The 17,874-nt window shown below is 43.6% G+C and overlaps 1 protein-coding gene across 1 annotated transcript in view; it reads right to left on the reverse strand.

Annotated features, from left to right (window-relative positions):
* MCC (MCC regulator of WNT signaling pathway) overlaps nucleotides 1-17,874 on the reverse strand; it is a 305,622-nt gene that overhangs the window by 101,572 nt on the left and 186,176 nt on the right. The window contains exon 3 of the mRNA XM_068964248.1: nucleotides 7,673-7,815. Within this exon, the coding sequence (XP_068820349.1) occupies nucleotides 7,673-7,815 (143 nt within the window). The remainder of the gene's footprint in view (nucleotides 1-7,672; nucleotides 7,816-17,874) is intronic.

Below are 17,874 nucleotides of genomic sequence, written 5' to 3' on the forward strand. Positions count from 1 at the left end.
GATACAAGATATTCTTTCCAGTTCTCTTAAAGGATCTATGGAGTGACTTCCCTGGTGGCTCAGAGGGTAAAGCGTCTGTCTGCAGTGCGGGAGACCTGGGTTCAATCCCTACGTTGGGAAGGTCCCCTGGAGAAGGAAATGGCAACCCACTCCAGTACTCTGGCCTGGGAAATTCCATGGACAGAGGAGACTGGTAGGCTGCAGTCCATGGGGTCGTGAAGAGTCGGACAAGACTGAGCGACTTCACTTTCACTTTAAAGGATCTATAGCAGTGAATAAGTGATGAGCAAATACCTCTTATTTTCCCATACAGCACAGAGGAAGTTCAGACTCATCTAGGAAACTTATGATGAATAACTGAACAAATGCGACTCTGAAATGCTCTCCTATGTATATAATAATTCATCCTTGTCACCCATGAGTACCAGTTTTAACAAGATCTGATAAAGGATCCGTATTCAAAAACTTCAAATAGTGAACAAGGGTGGAATGTATACCATATAAGAAAATAGGGAGAGAGAAAAACCCACCTTATCTTTCTAGGTTTTATTTTTATTTCATCATATTTTATTCTTTAGGCCACAAGCCAATCAGAACAATGAGTTTTGCTGGGAGACAAAGAGGTTTTGGTTACACTGTGTTTGAGATGGAGCAGCATGAAGAGGGACAGAGAGCTGTACCACACAGGGCAAAGCGTGGGCCTAAGACCAGGGGAAAGGCCAGGCACACAGCACGGGCACGAGATTTTAGAGACTGGACTATGTGCGGGCACACAGAGGCTCTGGTACTTGCTCAGTCACCAAGTGAGGGGCACTTTGCAGATGAAGAAGCACAAGGGTTAAAGGCCAATGTGGAAGTGATATAAAGAGGAGGGGCCAGTGCTTTAGGGGTGCAGCCATCCTGGTGAAAAGTATGGGGGAGAGCCCAGGGTAAGGGCCAAAGCTGAGGATGGCTCTTAGGGCAAGAGGAGAAGGACTTGCGAGGCGAGGGAGGTTAGAGAAGGGAAGCAGGATTTAGGGTTAAATTTAGGAAAAGGGCCAGTAACAGGAAAAAAGTCACCAAATTTTTCAGTTAAGAAATCACTGGTGATTTTCAAAAAAGTCTCTTAGCTTATGCTGCTGTAACAAAGTACCATAGACAAGCTTAAACGACAGAAATCTACTTTTTCATAGTTAGACTTCAGTTGGGTTAGAGAAGGAAATGGCAACCCACTCCAGTGTTCTTGCCTGGAGAATCCCAGGGATGGCGGAGCCTGGTGGGCTGCCGTCTATGGGGTCGCACAGAGTCGGACACGACTGACCCGACTTAGCAGCGGCAGCAGCAGCAGACTTCAGCTGGTAGTCCAAAATCAAGGTGCCAGTATGGCTGGTTCCTGGTAAGGGCTCTCTTCCTGGCTTGCAGATGGCTGCCTTCTCCCTGCACCCTCACATGGCAGGGAAAGAACAGGAGAGCAAGTGAGCTCTCTGGGGTCACTAATCCTATCACATGACCCCAACTTCATGACCTTGACTCAACTACATCCCATCTCCAAACACTACCACATAGAGGGTTTCATCAGACGAACTGGAAGGGGGGTGGTGAGTGGCACAATTCAGTTCATAGCAAAAGGAATTTTGGCAAACCACTGGGGTCAGAAGCCAGACAGCTGTGGGCTAACAAGCAAATGGGAAATGAAGCAGAAATCATGGACCACTCAGAGTTGGCAGTGAAAGGTTGATGTTATGAGAGCAGCTTTTGGGAAAAGAAAATAATCTCCCTGGGAAACAATCTGCTTAGACATCTTTTTTTTCCCCTCCCCCAGATACAAAGTGAGCTGCTGACATATTTTTCTATTTTACCCATCTCATTATACAATCCCCCCAATTCAGACAAGCATTAAAACAAAGCCACTCAGAACATACAGTTAAGTGAAAAAGCACCTATTACAAATCAGTGTGTGCTATATGATCCAATTTGTTTAAGATATTCATGAGTAAAGATTTTTAGAAGGCCATAAATACAAACTGTTTATTCCAAGCAGATGAGATTTAGGATGCATTAGGCAGGGATCAGTTAGGAAAACAGACGCTTTTGGATGTTTCAAGCAGGATTTAATTTAGGCAGTTGGAAGGACCAGAGAAGAGAAGGGAGGGTGGAGGGCAGCTGGTGCTGTCAGCCTTGCCATCAGAGCTGTGATGGAGAGACTGCTGCTGCCCCTCTCCTGCCCGCAGCTCAGGCTCAGGCCGGTCAGCGCAGGATCTTCATGCTCACCAGAGCCACCACAACGGCCCCACCTTCTCGCTGCCTTCCTGACCTGGCAGATCCAAAACTATCCCAGAGTTAAGGGAGTTTGGGAGGTAGTCCCCAGGGTCAGTCTTCTTTGATTTGGGGGGACGACAGAGAAGGCGTGGGAACGGAACCAGGCACCAGCAACATGCACTGTAACCTACTGTCTTTGGCTCCTTGACAACCAAATGCATCCTCTCACACATATACATTTCCAAATGGCTATAACAATACCATCAAGCTTCTGTAACTATCCCTTGTTCAATCGTATTAATAAATGTACTCACCTTCTTATCAAAATGGGAGACCCAAAGTCCCATTGATATCCATGGCTAGGTGAGCTTTCCTCTTCTAGTTTAACGGCAAGTTCACCAAAATCATGGAACCCAACTATTACATCTACGTTTTACCAATAACAACTCACCTCATATAATGGGAGAAAACAAGAAAGTAAAAAGGAAATTGCATATATACATAAACAAGCAAAAAATTATGCAGTCGAGTCATCCTTTTTGCAACTGGTTATGAGACTATAATTAATAAGTTTTGTCTTCCATTAGGAAATTCCAATTCCCTTGGTGTTTGGCCAGCATCTTAGGTGGTTAGAGTTCTTAACCTAGTGCAGTAATTAGCAATCTTTATTCCTGAGGGGTCTGGCCCTAGATGGACTGACATGTACTGTAATCCCCTAATTTACTAACTTGTATCACTGGACAACATCGAGGAGGTATGCCAGGGAATCCGATGAGTTCCAGACACAGTCCTCCCTGCCTCATGGTACAGCTACAATCCAGTTTCCCCTGGAGAGTTGGGGTCCCGCTAGTACAGTAACTCCCTTCACTGCCTGTTGGTTCAGTGACACGAGATGTCCCAAGGGCTATGTGGCAGCAATGGAATCACTGCTGTGTTTGCCAGTCATCATTCCCTTGGGAATGAAACTGCTAAAACTAGCAGAGCTCAAAGTTGCCAAGAGGGAAAGCAATAATTTTTTAAGTAGGCTTTTAGGTGTAAGAATGAAAGGAGCCACTTGTATTTCCACTTCTTGGTTCCTGAAGCCAGAAAAGCAGGACCATGTCTTGTTGCTACTTGGGAGCATTTACCACATGTACAGGGATTTAAAAAATGTTATCACCTGGATGGGGTACAATGGTAGACTAGGTCCACTATGAGATTTATTGATGATGCCACTTGTCACCTGATCTGGTATGGACTGAATTATTTGTTATTTTTCATTGTTAGTACCACCCCAATTCTATGTTGCAGTCCTAACCTTCAAAGTGATGGTATCTGGAGATGGGACCTTTGAGATATAATTAGATCTGATGGGATCCTTCACTATGGGATTTGTACCCTTAAGAAATAACAGAACTTGCCTTTTCCCTCTCTCCCTGCCATGTGAGGACACGGTGAGAAGGAAGCCTTCAGGAGGACAGGAAGACAGCATTCACTGAAGAAATGAATTGGTTGACACTTTGACTTTGGACTTTCCAGATTCCAGAACTATGGCAAATAAATTCCTATTGTCTAAGCCACTGGTCTACAGTATTTTGTTACAGCAGCCTCAGCTGACTAATGTAGCTTCATCAATCTTCATCTGGACTGGAAGACTACAGGTATTTTTGGATCCCAGGGGCTAACATCTGCTCAGAGTGAATAATTAGCCCAGAATGTGGGTATCTCTTTTTCCTACTGTACAGTCTCCCCTGTAAAATGGGTAGAAAGAAGACGGACTGTACTCACTTGTGACAGGATTATAAACATCTTCATTAAAGAGTTCTGGATCTGTGAAGGAGGTCTTGTAAGGGAAATGGATGAGAGGTCATATATTACAGTGGGAGCTCAAGTCCTTGTTCACCAGACAGACCAGAGATATTTCGATTACGAAGGTCAAGTAAAACTTTAGTATGCTGCCCATTTATATCAAAACTGAAGACTCCATGATCAATTCTACATTATCAAAAATCTCTATGGGTCAAATAATTTTGATTACTACTGTAGCCCTGTACAGTAGCCATGCCTACACTGACTCCAGGAGTGAAGCGGCATCAAAAACCCCATTTTCATGACATTATTCCTGATCCCCATGGTCTCTGGACTATGTTACACTAGGGAAGTTCTGGCATTTCAACATTATTTAATGTAATCCTCCAATGAATCTAGTTTTATTTAATAAAACTGCTGAAGCTAACATACTAAATCCAGAATCTCTAATAGGAACAGTGATATCAATAAATCATCATCAATCCCACGCTATATTCTTATTTCCTTGGTCTAGGACAATTAGGTCCTAATCCTACACGTATTCTTCTCAAGTTTCTGTGACTATAAATGAATACAATCTTACGTGTATCTTCTAAGGTTGGATTTTCTGCTTATCCCCCTGGGGCATGATTGAATTTAGCTACTTTGGGGCCTAAAGATAAAGAAGAATGGGGTAGCAGTGAGGTATGACTATATCTGGTACCCTTTACCTGGGTTCAGCCTGCTACAGAGCCTTCCAGCAAAGAAGGACTAACTTGATCAGACAGGGAGGGAGACTGCTTCTGCAGGAGGGGAAACCCAGTGGAGTTTGCAGGCTCTAGGTATCTTGATTTATTTGAATCTACCCAATGTCTCCATTCAATTTCTCACCATTTCATCTTTTCCTATCAGTGCTTAGTCTTTAACCTAAGAGATCTGATGTGGCTCTGAATTCAACTTACGTTGGAATTCAGCGACCTGCAGTGTGTGATTATCGACTACATTAGTCCTGTGGCTATAAGAGGTGGGAAAGTCTCCCAGGGCAGTCACAGAAGGTCTCTAGTTCTCTGATTGTGACTGGAGATAAATATTTTAAACTATGAAACTGTCACTTCTTTTCTCTTATGCAATTCAGTATGGCTTCCATGTGGATACATCATAAACCATTCCCTAACTAATGATTTTTCAGCTTTTCCAATAAATTCTTAACTCAGGCCCAGACTGAAGCGACAAGAAAGTCTCAAAGGTACCAGGATTGTGCCAGATCAGCATGACAATTCTCTACACCTGGGATACACCAAACAGTTCAAGGCATTTGCCACCTCTGCACTGGGTCATCTTTGGACCTGAGTGGCGGCGGCTAGGGAGGTGCTTTAGCCACCAGAGCTCAGAGGACAAGAGCCTTGTCTTACTGGCCCACATGTCTGCTCATCTTCCAGCCAGGCAGGGAGTCCCCTCCTCAAGGAGGAGCTAGCTCATTTACATAATGAAAACTGGCAGAATTTAATGTGACATCTGTACAGATGCAACCTTCCTTTAAATAAGAGGGTATTTTAATATGAAACAGTTTGGCCATTAAATTTAATCTAAACATCATGAAATTGAGTTTTCCAGGTGACATGTGATGCATTTTTTTTCACAACTCACTAAGCCCATTTGCCTTCACTTTCTCAGGACTTTAAAAGAGCAATATGTTTTTAATGGAAATTACGAATTTACCAATGTACTCTGTCAGCCTCCTTTAAGTCTGCTATAATCATTTCTTTGGGCTGAAATTCTTCTCTGCTCTTCTAACCTACAATCACTGAAGACCAGGATACAATTTAAAGGCCTTGAGGTTCTAAACTGGAATATGAGATGTACTGTGTGGCTCCAATTAACAGCAAAAAGGCCCCCAAGTACCCTCATCAAGTAGCTCCATCATTACTGTGACTCTCAGAGTTGGAACAAAACACATCCAAAATATCTTCTGACCCAGGACTTCTAGAGGGATGGTTTAAAGAAGCTGCCTTTAAAATGGTCTTAATTGTGGCCTGTAAAAACAGTCTGAGAACAAAGTACTCTTCTCCATGAAAGCAGATGCCAACCATTTGTTTCCCTCAGGGCTATTCTCTGAGCATGGGCAGGAAGATAAAAATTCTTATCCTTGGCTCAGTAAGTCACTTTAAGTAAACCCTCTTCTCAAAAATGGGCAGACACAGCTTTGTGCAGGAGACTTTGGGGCCCACTGATTGATGAGCAAGGAAGGCAGAAACCCCAACAATTACTTTTATGGAAAGAAAACTGAATAAAGGCAGAGATGCTGTGGGTTCTAACTCCACCTCTCCCCTTTGCTAAGGGTAACTTAAAAGCAGTTGCTTAACATTTTTAAGCCCCAGGGTTTTCACCAATCAAGTGATGGATTGAATCTTGTCCCATCCCTTAGGAGTTTTATGACACTATGCCAACATCGGCAAGTCAACTGAGCTCAAGCAAATTTTAGATTATCTAGAAGCATATGCTATTTTCTTGGGCTTCAGAATCACTGCACTGAGGATGATGACCGCAGCCATGAATTAAAAGATTTGCTCCTTGGAAAAAGATTTGCTCCTAGGACAAACCTACACAGTGTATCAAAAAACAGAGATATCACTTTGCTGACAAAGGTCCATATTGTCAAAGTGATGGTTTTTCTAGTAGTCATGTACAGATGTGAGAGTTGGACCATAAAGAAGGCTGAGTGCCAAAGAATTGATACTTTCAAACTATGGTGCTGGAGAAGACTCTTGAGAGTCCCTTGGACAGCAGGAGATCAAACAGTCAATCCTAAAGGAAATTAATCCTGAATATTAATTAAGGATCAACTGAAACTGATGCTTAAGCTGAAGCTCCAATACTTCGGCCACCTGGTGTAAAGAGCCAACTTACTGAAAAAGACTCTGCTAATGGGGAAGACTGAGGGCAGGAAGAGAAGGGGGCGACAGAGGATGAGATGGTTTGAAAGTATCACTGAATCATGGAGTTAGAACAAACTCCAGGGGATAGTGAAGGACAGGGAAGCCTGGCGTGCTGCAGTCCATGGGGTCACAAAGAGTTGGATACGACTTAGTGACTGAACAACGACAAAGAAGCATATGTAATAGTTAGTTAAAATCAATATTCATAAATCTCTTCAAATCCCCAAGGGAGATAGAGGGGGTTGCATTCAGAACCTGTTAATAAAGCATCTCACTCACCTTCTTATCAGTCAACTGAACATCACAACTTCCACCCTGCCTACCTTTCAGGGTCACCATGAGGGTCAAAGTCAAAACAGAATAATGGAGGGGAAAGCACACAGCTGACAGAGAAGAGACAAAATACTCATCAACTGTAAAAACATTAGTTATAAATAAATGAGTTACTGTTGTAACTCATAGAAAGTGTGAAAGTCACTCAGTCATGTCTGATTCTTTGTGACCCCATGGACTACACAGTCCATGGAATTCTCTAGGCCAGAATACTGGAGTGGGTAGCCTTTCCCTTCTCCAGGGGAATCTCCCCAACCCAGGAATCGAACTCAGGTCTCCCTCATTGCAGGCACATTCTTTACCAGCTGAGCCACAAGGGAAGCCCATAATTCATAGGGGTAACTTCAAGCATAAAACCCAGAAGGACAGAGAGACAGCCATGACTTGGAGCCAACTACCTGATGGTGGAGCCTTGCAAACGGTCTATCTTCTTATTGAGCTCAGCGATGATACTGTGCAGTTCTGTGATGCGTTCCTCGTACCGAAGTGTCGTTCGCTCCTGGACGTCCTCATGCTCTCTCATGAGGTGGGACTGCTCACACTGGGATCAAGAGAACAAGACAGAAGTGCCAATGAATTGACATACCTAACAGCAAGAGAGTCTAAGTCTTATAGCCTCAAATCATCACAACCTCAACATAGAGTATGCCCCAAATAAACATATACCTGCTCACTGGCCCAGAAGACACATCAACAGCTGAACTTCACAAAGTGCCTGATGGCCACTCAAGTCTCTACCTTTTTAGCTCTACATTTCCAGGTGGCTCTAGTGATAAAGAACCCATCTGCCAATGTAGGAGATGAGATGTAGATTCAATTCCTGTGTTGGGAAGATCCCCTGGAAGAGGAAATGGCAACCCACCCCAGCATTCTTGCTTGGAAAACCCGAAGGACAGAGGAGCCTGGTGGGCTACAGTCCATGGGGTCACAGGGAGTCAGACACGACTGAGTGACTGAGCACAGCACACAGCTCTCATTCACTCTTTGGGTAAAGGTCCCTCTGCCATTGTCCATGATCTCTGCTGCACTATTCATGTCTTCTGCTTCTCCCCAGCCACAAAGCAGGCAGAAGCTGCACTCAGTATGCCAGCAAATTTGGAAAACTCAGCAGTGGCCACAGCACTGGAAAAGGTCAGTTTTCATTCTAATCCCAAAGAAGGGCAATGCCAAAGAATGCTCAAACTACTGCACAATTGTACTCATCTCACACGCTAGAAAAGTAATGCTCAAAATTCTCTAAGCCAGGCTTCAACAATACATGAACCATGAACTTCCAGATGTTCAAGCTGGATTTAGAAAAGGCAGAGGAACCAGAGATCAAATTGCCAACATCCATTTGATCATAGAAAAAGCAAAAGAATTCCAGAAAAAAACATCTACCTCTGTTTTAATGACTACACCAAAGCTTTTGACTGTGTAGATCACAAGAAATTGTGGAAAATTCTTCAAGAGGTGGAATTCCCAGACCACCTTACCTGCCTCCTGAGAAATCTGTATGCAGGTCAAGAAGCAACAGTTAGAACTGGACATAGAACAACAGACTGGTTCCAAATAGGAAAAGGAGTACGTCAAGGCTGTATATTATTACCTTGCTTATTTAACTTATATGCAGAATACATCATGAGAAATGCTGGGCTGGATGAGGCACAAGCTGGAATCAAGATTGCCAGCAGAAATATCAATAACCTCACATAAGCAGATAACACCACCCTTAGGGCAGAAAGTGAAGAGGAACTAAAGAGCCTCTTGATGGAAGTGAAAGAGGAGAGTGAAAAAGCTGGCTTAAAACTCAATATTCAAAAAACGAAGATCATGGCATCTGGTCCCATCACTTCATGGGAAATAGATGGGGAAACAGTGTCAGACTTTATTTTTAGGGGCTCCAAAATCACTGCAGACGGTGACTGCAGCCATGAAATAAAAAAACGCTTGCTCCTTGGAAGAAAAGTTATGACCAACCTAGATAGCATATTCAAAAGCAGAGACATTACTTTGCCAACAAAGGTCCGTCTAGTCAAAGCTATGGTTTTTCCAGTAGTCATGTACGGATGTCAGAGTTGCACTATAAAGAAAGCTGAGAGCCTAAGAATTGATGCTTTTGAACTGTGGTGTTGGAGAAGACTCTTGAGAGTCCCTTGGACTGCAAGGAGATCCAACCAGTCCATCCTAAAGGAGAGCAGTCCTGAATATTCATTGGAAGGACTAATGCTGAAGCTGAAAGTCCAATACTTTGGCCACCTGATGTGAAGAAGTGACTCACTGGAAAAGACCCTGATGCTGGGAAAGATTGAAGGTAGGAGGAGAAAGGGACGACAGAGAATGAGATTATTGGATGGCATCACCAACTTGATGGACATGAGTTTGAGCCAGCTCTGGGGGTCGGTGATGGACAGGGAGGCTTGGTGTGCTGCAGTCCATCGGGTCACAAAGAGTCAGACACGACGGAGCAGCTGAACTGAACCTTCTTTTCGGAATCTGAATCTTGAGTGAGTGTATTGAAGGTCGCATGTTCAATTCACTTGACTGAGGGTCCTGGCGAGACTGTATGTCAGTTCCTGCTCCCTCGAGTCCAGAGATTTCTTCCCATGTTCTGTATTGCTGCTCATTTTTTCTTTTATCAATTCACTCCTTTTTGCTATAGTTTGGTAGGATACACTTCAGCCACTTTTAAACCAAATAATCCTAGATTCTATGATGCCATTTCTTATCTGGCTGGCCATTTGCAGACAGTATCCTTTCTTTCCAGACTATAAACTCTGGGAAGGCAGTGGCTGGGTATTTTCATGACTTAGCCCTCACACCTGGCACACAGCCTGGCTCACTGTGGGTGACTTAGGAGGGTGATGGGATGAATAAATCACTGTGTATCAGGAAGCTGAGGAGCTTCCCTTGCTCAGCAGTTGATGGATTAAGAAGCAGCGGATGCTATAAAAACGTTTTTGCATCTCAAGTTTAAATCCTAAGGAACCTGTTCATCTCTTTCACTTCTCTCCTTCCTCCTCAACCCCCCATCAGTCACTGTGCATTTCATCTCATTTACATGATAATAAAACACTAGTCAGTGACAGAACAAGGAGTCCCACCTCTGAACAAGGAGTCCCTGTCTACTGCGTTCCACCCTGATTAATTTCCTGCCCAGCAGAGGAATTTTAATTTGATTTTTGGCAAGGTTTTCGTAATGCCAAGAGCCAGTTTTGCACTTTCAGGGCTGGTGGCAGGAGGGCAAGGGTAAGACTTCTTACCTACTACCTCCAATGTCCTCCGCTCTCCATAAATCTGCCAGACTCCCAAAGGGTGCAACCCAGAAGCGACTGGACAGGGACACAAAGCCTTTAGAAACAGACAGAATGCTACAAAAGCCCAAGTCAATATTGAAACAGAAGCACTCAGGAAAGTACGATAAACACATTGGCAGAAACCACGGCAGGGGCCACACCTATGAAGCACAGCTTGATCACTATGACCACACTAGGCAGTAACTGCCTGGGTGCTACTCAGTGCCCCAGAAATAAGACTGGAGGCAACAAGGTTGAGGAACCTGCACTGCAGACGTCAGGGAGAAGGTGGCTTTCAGAGAAATGGCGATGAGAACTTGTTCTTAATGACAACCTGAAACATCTGATAACGTCGGCTCACGTCTGCTCAAGGTCCAACACACAGGAAGTAAGTGGACCCAGAGGCCAGGAGGAAGGACGAGTGAAAATCCCATCTCTATGGATGTTTTTCTAAACACAACCAAGCCCTGAAGTCATGCCTTTTCATCTGTCATCCATGATCCATCCCACTTTAGGAGGGACAGCGGAGGTCCAAAAACATGACAGTGTCTCATAGACAGTAAGTGTCAGTGAATGAAAAAGGTCCTCCTTTCTCTGGAACACACTCAAAGCAGAACACCGTGTCTCTCCATTCCTGAAGATTATCTATGAAATTGTGACTGGTCTTTATTCCCATCTTCAAATTGTGTGTGTGAGTGTGTGTGCGCGAGTGTGTGTGCATGTGTGTACATGCCTGCATTGGCATGTGTGTAGTGTGTATATATGCGTGTGCATCTGATGCTCTCATGAAGGTCACCAGTTCCCCATCTTACAATAATTGTGGCATAATGACTGGTCTGACCTAGAACTCACTGATGCCATGGCTCATACTTTGCCATCTTGCGGCCTTGCTCTGGGGTTTTCCACATTCAGTTCTCTAGGGCTGTAAACTACTGTGAAATGCTTCCCCTCACAAACCCCACGAGCTCTCAACTCTCTGCTAAACTCCCCACTTACTCCCCCTCTTTCAGTCTCTACAGGTCAACAGGCCACCACCACTACCATCAAAATGGACATGGAACTGCAAATCCACTTAAACCTGGAATGTGCAAGAACAAGGCAGAGGATCAGCTGATAACCGCTAAGCCCACTGTGCTATCCCTGTTGACGGTCAGGAGCGACCTGAGAGGTGAGCTCCCTTGGGGCTGCCCAGCCTGTGGGGAGACCAGATGGCTGGTGCCCAGATAACAAGAGCAGCTGGTGTCATACCATCTCCTCCCCCACTACCCCGTGTCTAACTGCAAAGTCCGCCCTGAGGCTATGAGTACAAACAAGACACAGCAGGAAGCCCAGTGATTCAGTCAGACCAGAATGCGTAGCTTAAAGGAGAGAAAAGATTCCTGACTTCTATTTGGAACTCAGAGGTTTGTTTGGGAGTAGAAACAAGAACATCTTGGAGGAAAAAATTTCTCAGCTGAAGGCAAAGATATCCGGGTTACACTCCTATATTTTTCCATAAGTATGTTTTTTCAAAATGGTGGAAAGCCTCTATAATTTAATACTTCCTCAGAAGTAATAGATATGTCTTGATTTTCTAAACTGTCTAAGACACCATGCTGGGTGCCACAGGGAGCATCACCGTGACGTCTGCCTTGAAGTGGAGTGTGGTCGCAGCTTCTGAGCAGATTTCTCTGCTGGTGAATAAGAAAGGGAAATAAGTGGAAAGGTGTGAGGAAGAAGCAGTGGCAGGATGGTAGCCTACAGATTCTTTTCTCAGTGAAAAGAGAATCTGGGAAATCATCATCAAAGCTCCTAGCCTCTAGATGAATGAATGAAAAGACAGAGCTCATAGTTGACATTATAGAGCAACATCCCCTTGAGGCATCTGATCAACCAAGCTTCACTCTTTTTATGCCCAGTCCAAGATATATGGGAAGCGCTGCTCTCCAAGCTTAGTGAAAAACAAACCCTTGAGCATTTCTAAGCTGCGGTGTGGGGAAAAGTGAAGCAACTCCCACAAGGGCAACGGCACAGGGCAAAACAAGCTATCACCTGCAGAAGCCAAAAGAACTCAACAAAACATCCTTGTTAAACAGCTCCCATCAAGCTACACAAGGCCAAGCCCAGGAATGGGGCACTTTTGTGCAGGAGAAGTGGAAGATGGGTGGGTGACACCCAGAACAGACAAAGGCATTCTGTGAGCAAACAGTGCCTTCCTGCCCTGGCGACCTCCCGCACAAGCAGGACTGGCCTGTTAAAGCGAGGCCCAGTTCAAACAGCACACTCCATATTGTTACTGACCCATGCCTCTCACTACCCTGAGTTTTCAAGAGTATTTTTTAAACTCAGGAGGTGATTTCAGCTTTTCTGTTTCTCAAGGACACAGGGTAGATCACACTGTATACTGCAAATCCATGTAAGAGTCACCTATGGGGAGGTAGCCCAGTAAAGCCTCATTTAAGAAGGTAATATAACCATGTCAACCAAACAGAGAAAAGAAAATGACTCCCATTACTACTTAACGGTTATACACATTCTTAGATTTTAAGTCACAAATTTAAGCACATTATAGAAACTTCTAAAAAATGATAAAAAGGTACCCACGTTTTTTTATAATCCATGAAGACAAGCCTTTTTCAAATAATGTTCATTTCCCCCAGTATTTTCTCATGTACATGGGGCGCCACCGGGACCATGCAGAATGTGCAACACAGAAGCATCAGTACCCCTGCGGCAGCTGGCAGGGACATCCACCTAGACTCTGGGTCACCTCTATCCATGCATGTGATAGAATTATACTTCTCCCCCTTGAAGCTGGATAAGGCCACGTGACTTGTTTTGTCCAATGAGATATGAGTAAATATATACCTTTTTTTGCCTAGAAGCCTTTCGGTACTCCTGCAGGCTTTCGCATATTCCCTTCCCGTGGCCGTGGCTGCTGACAACACTCCAGACAGTAGAGGCTATCAGCTCAGGAGGCTGGGTGAGGACCAAACTGCAGTTTCCTGCCAGCCCCAGCAAGCTCCCAAAAAGAAGCCAAAAAATAAACCTTGGCTATTTTAAGCCACTGACAATTTGGGGCTATGTATTATCATTGCATATCCTGATGATACAATCATTTTATAGATGAAAATGGAATAAATGCACAGGGACTGATTTATTTATCAAAACCCAGATAACAAACAGAATGCTCTGCGAAATCCTGATTCCTGAGGATGCCATCAAGGAGCCCTTGATGAAGCTGTTGCAGCCAGTCTTCTCCCCTCGACCCACTCCCAGCTCCTCGACTTGTGGGCACATCTCCTCCTTACCAGTTACTGAAATGATCTCAAGTGGCAGCAGAGACATTCCCCTTGGTCTCCCACCCTGAATCACCTCGGTGGACTCCAGGAAACCTGACCATAATGCCTTACAACACCAGAGGGGAGCTAGGAAACCCACACAGCTTTCTCCTCAACCCCTGGGGACCACCAAAATAGAAAATAGAGACAAGGGGGTATAAAGCAGGGAATTCTAAATCCCTCCCGCTCCCACCAAGCCAGCTTTTGTTGCCAAAGTCAATTACTTAACAACAACTCTCTGAACCGAAAGCAATGGCAGCTTCTTCTAGCAAAACTTGCAAATGAGGGATTCCTTTCTCCTACTTACCGTGCAGAAACATCTCACACAACTTCAGCTGACCAAAACAAAAAATGGTTTCAAACAACACATGGCTTTTTATTCTTCTGTTATTACAGAGAGGGACATTTGGAGGTTTCCAACTATTTTTGACTGATCCAACAGTACTGCAGAGCAAGAAAGCCTAGGCTTGAAGCATCTTGTCTGCCATGCATTTCTGGAGGTCAGTATCATAAAGAACCTGGATATTTCCTGCAACTACAGATTTTCAGTTTGAAAGGCAAAGAAAAAAACAAACAAACTGGAATTAGAGAGGATGGAATGTTGCTTTTCCTGACTTTCATCTGGTGCTTACTACATCCCCTGAGCTTTTTCTCTAGGTTTCTGCTCTTCTATCATGATGATGAAGCAAATTTAAAACCTATATAAATACTTGCCTCTAGCCACATAAATTCATGAAACTGTCTGTATGGAAAAATGCTTAATACAGGCAAGCAATATTATCACAATCATCAAGAATAAAACCCTTTAGGCTCATTTTTGCAATTGGTACAACCCAGGGATAAAGCTGTGAGTCAGCCTTGAGATAGACTGGCCTGAGAACTTGAGTCCTTGTTGGAAAAATTCTGTGCAATGCAGTGATGCTAAGAAGCTTTATGGTTTTCTTAATGTTCTTTACTGGGTTTTATCTTACTCTGCAGAGGCCACTGATCTTTAATCATCATATTAGTCTCAGTCGTCAATCCTAAGGGTATTATAAACTCCATTCTTGAAAAATGCAAAGCTATCATTCATGTGTTAACCCTCTCTATCATCCTGGGAAGGGGGTTCACATCACACTGGATTGATGGCAAGTAATACCACTCAGGATGTTTCTATCCTCATTCAAAGTCCTTGCCCAGGTTCTCTTGAGGGGTGGGGTGGGGAACCAGACCAACTGAACAAAGACACTCAGGACCAATGGCAACATCACTGACAAAACCCAACAGCCAAGCAGAGGACTGAAGAGTATAAACCAGTAGGGAAGGGATGGGGGGACAGAGATCCTGGCAAGGAGAAGGCATCCAACTGACCTCTGTGATGATCTTATATGGAGAAAAAGATGAAAGAAAACATTCTCTCCGTTACATTGAATGAAAACTATGTATTTTTTCTTCCTAAAAGCAAGCAGGAGAAAATTCAGAACACTTGCTTTCTAAAGATAGAAGTCCACCTCAGAAATAGAAGGTGGACTGTATTACTACTAACCAATTTCGAAGGGGCTCAGAAGCTTGCTTTATTATCTCCTTCTGTAGTGCTTTTTTAAAAAGGACTTACTAAAGGTAATTTTTGGCATACTGCTGCTGCTGCTGCTAAGTCGCTTCAGTCGTCTCCGACTCTGCGACCCCAGAGACGGCAGCCCACCGGGCTCCCCCATCCCTGGGATTCTCCAGGCAAGAACACTGGAGTACTAAATGCATAGAAAATATGCTGAAAGCATCAAACCAGTACTATATATGATCTTTGGCAGTTTCCTACCGGGCTGTCCCAAGATGCTATTTAATGTTGGTACACATGTATGAACATCTGTACCTGTTGGATTCGGGAGGGTAGATATATTTAAACTAAATTAACATGTGCCCTATTCCCTACTCTTCTTAAGATCTGCAGGGCAGTCTAGGCATCTTAAAAAACAATACAGGATTAACGTGGCTATGTTGTTGTTGTTTAGTCGCTAAGTCGTGTCTGACTCTTTGAGATCCCATGGACTGTAGCCTGCTAGGCTCCTCTGTCCATGGGGACTCTCGAGGCAAGCATACTGGAGTGGATTGCCATTTCCTTCTCCAGGGGATCATCCCAGCCCAGGGACTGAACGTGGGTCTCCTGCTTGGCAAGCGATTCTTTACCACTGAGCCACCCAGGAAGCTGTGTAGTCCAGTTATGGATTCCCACAAAACCTAGAGCAAATCCTGACTTTTGGTACTTTCTAGCTACATAATCTCAGGCAAGATATTCAAATTCCTTAAACCTCAATTTCTTCATTTGTTGATGGGAGTGTTAAGGTATCTATATCTGAGATCATTATGAGAACTTAATGAGATGAAGCGTGTGGAATGCCTGCTATACCACCTGGCATGGAGCAGAGCTACAGTGGGGTGATGATCACCATTGGTATAGGCTAATTAATAGTGAGCAGCATTGTTAATCAGATTCCTCAGGAGGCTGTGATGGAGGCTGTGCTGGAGAGACTAAGGTGCTCATTTGATCCCTGCCTTTCCTTTGTGTGATACCATCTTGCTGAGTCTGGGTGGGATGTGTGCCTGCCTTCAACTGAAACAATGAGGCAAAAGTGATGGGCTGTCTCTCCCACGATTGCATTACTTTGTATAAGACTCTCTTGCCAGAAGATTTAGTCTAGGCTTCTTCTCTCCATTGCTGGCATCGAGGGAGCAAGCTGCCATGAATCCTATACCCGCAAAGAAATTCTGCCAATGACACGAGTGAGCTCGGAGGTGAACTCTGCCCCAGGTGAGCATTCAGAGAGTTCAGAGCACTCAGTTCTGACAATACCTTGACTGCAAAACTTGCACAAGAGCCACTTAAGCCATGCCTGGGATCCTGATGCACAGGAGAGAATGAATGTGTGTTATTTTAAGCCAGTAAATTTAGGGCAATTTGCTAGACAGCAATAGAAAACTAATACCGACACACTTTGCCTTCTCTATTATATTGGTATTGGGCTCCTTTTATCAGCTCTTCCCTTTCCATCGATATTCTTAAAACTTTACTGAATTATGACCATGTATAATGAGCTTCTTTTATTCAACTAGTTCTAGTATCACCATTAGTAATTACTCAACAGATGATGCTTCGATTATGTCTGGTGAACACAAGCACCATTTATATTTTATATTTTAATCATAGCTCTATAATATTTAGAGCTCGTAAAAGTTTTGAAAGCCACAGAATAGACACTTATACACAGACTTACTCTTCCACCATCAGGCAAAAAGCCTGAAACGTGTCACCTGCCAAGGCGTGTAACACAGAAAGCACAGCACAAATATTTCCTCGTTCTTAATTTTTCTTGCATAAATCTCATCTTTAAAAAAGGTATGAGCCTGGCAAGTTTGATCTTTTTCTCCCCATGTTCTTTCCTGGGTCCTAATATCTGAACTGGGAAGACATTTCCAGTGAAGGGAATAAAGAGTAACGTTTCAATATATTTACTGCAAGAATGCAAGTGAGAGAGTCAACTAATGGTGCTTTGATGTAACTATCAGGGATAAAACCAGCCATCAAAACTATTACACAGGAAGCAATCTCTGACACAGCAGACAAAAAATGCCCCATGCTTCTCTTATCATCCTCTGCACACGCTGCTCTGTCGTTGAGACTTAAATTTTAATAAAGACCTTCCTGGTCATCTTTTCAAATTCAAGACTGGGGTACAGTCCAGCTTTCAGTTAAAAGCAGTCACCATTTCTTTTTTTCCAAAAAGAAGTTCTCACCAATAAAGACTACTAATAATGTTTGGTGTTACATCATCCTTTTTTCTTTAATGCAAAAAACAAACAAACAAAACACCACTTGCTCAAAACAAGAAATCTTAAGAAACAATAACAGGAAAAGGATTTTTAAAAGTTTTAATTCATTAGAATTCACTATTAAAATTATAATACTGTCTTTCTGTTTTTTTCTATCACATATTTCTTACTTTTATAATCAGAAGGAAAATATTTACAGTA

Source organism: Capricornis sumatraensis, chromosome 2, assembly GCF_032405125.1.
Source record: "Capricornis sumatraensis isolate serow.1 chromosome 2, serow.2, whole genome shotgun sequence".
In the NCBI taxonomy this organism is placed as follows: domain Eukaryota; kingdom Metazoa; phylum Chordata; class Mammalia; order Artiodactyla; family Bovidae; genus Capricornis; species Capricornis sumatraensis.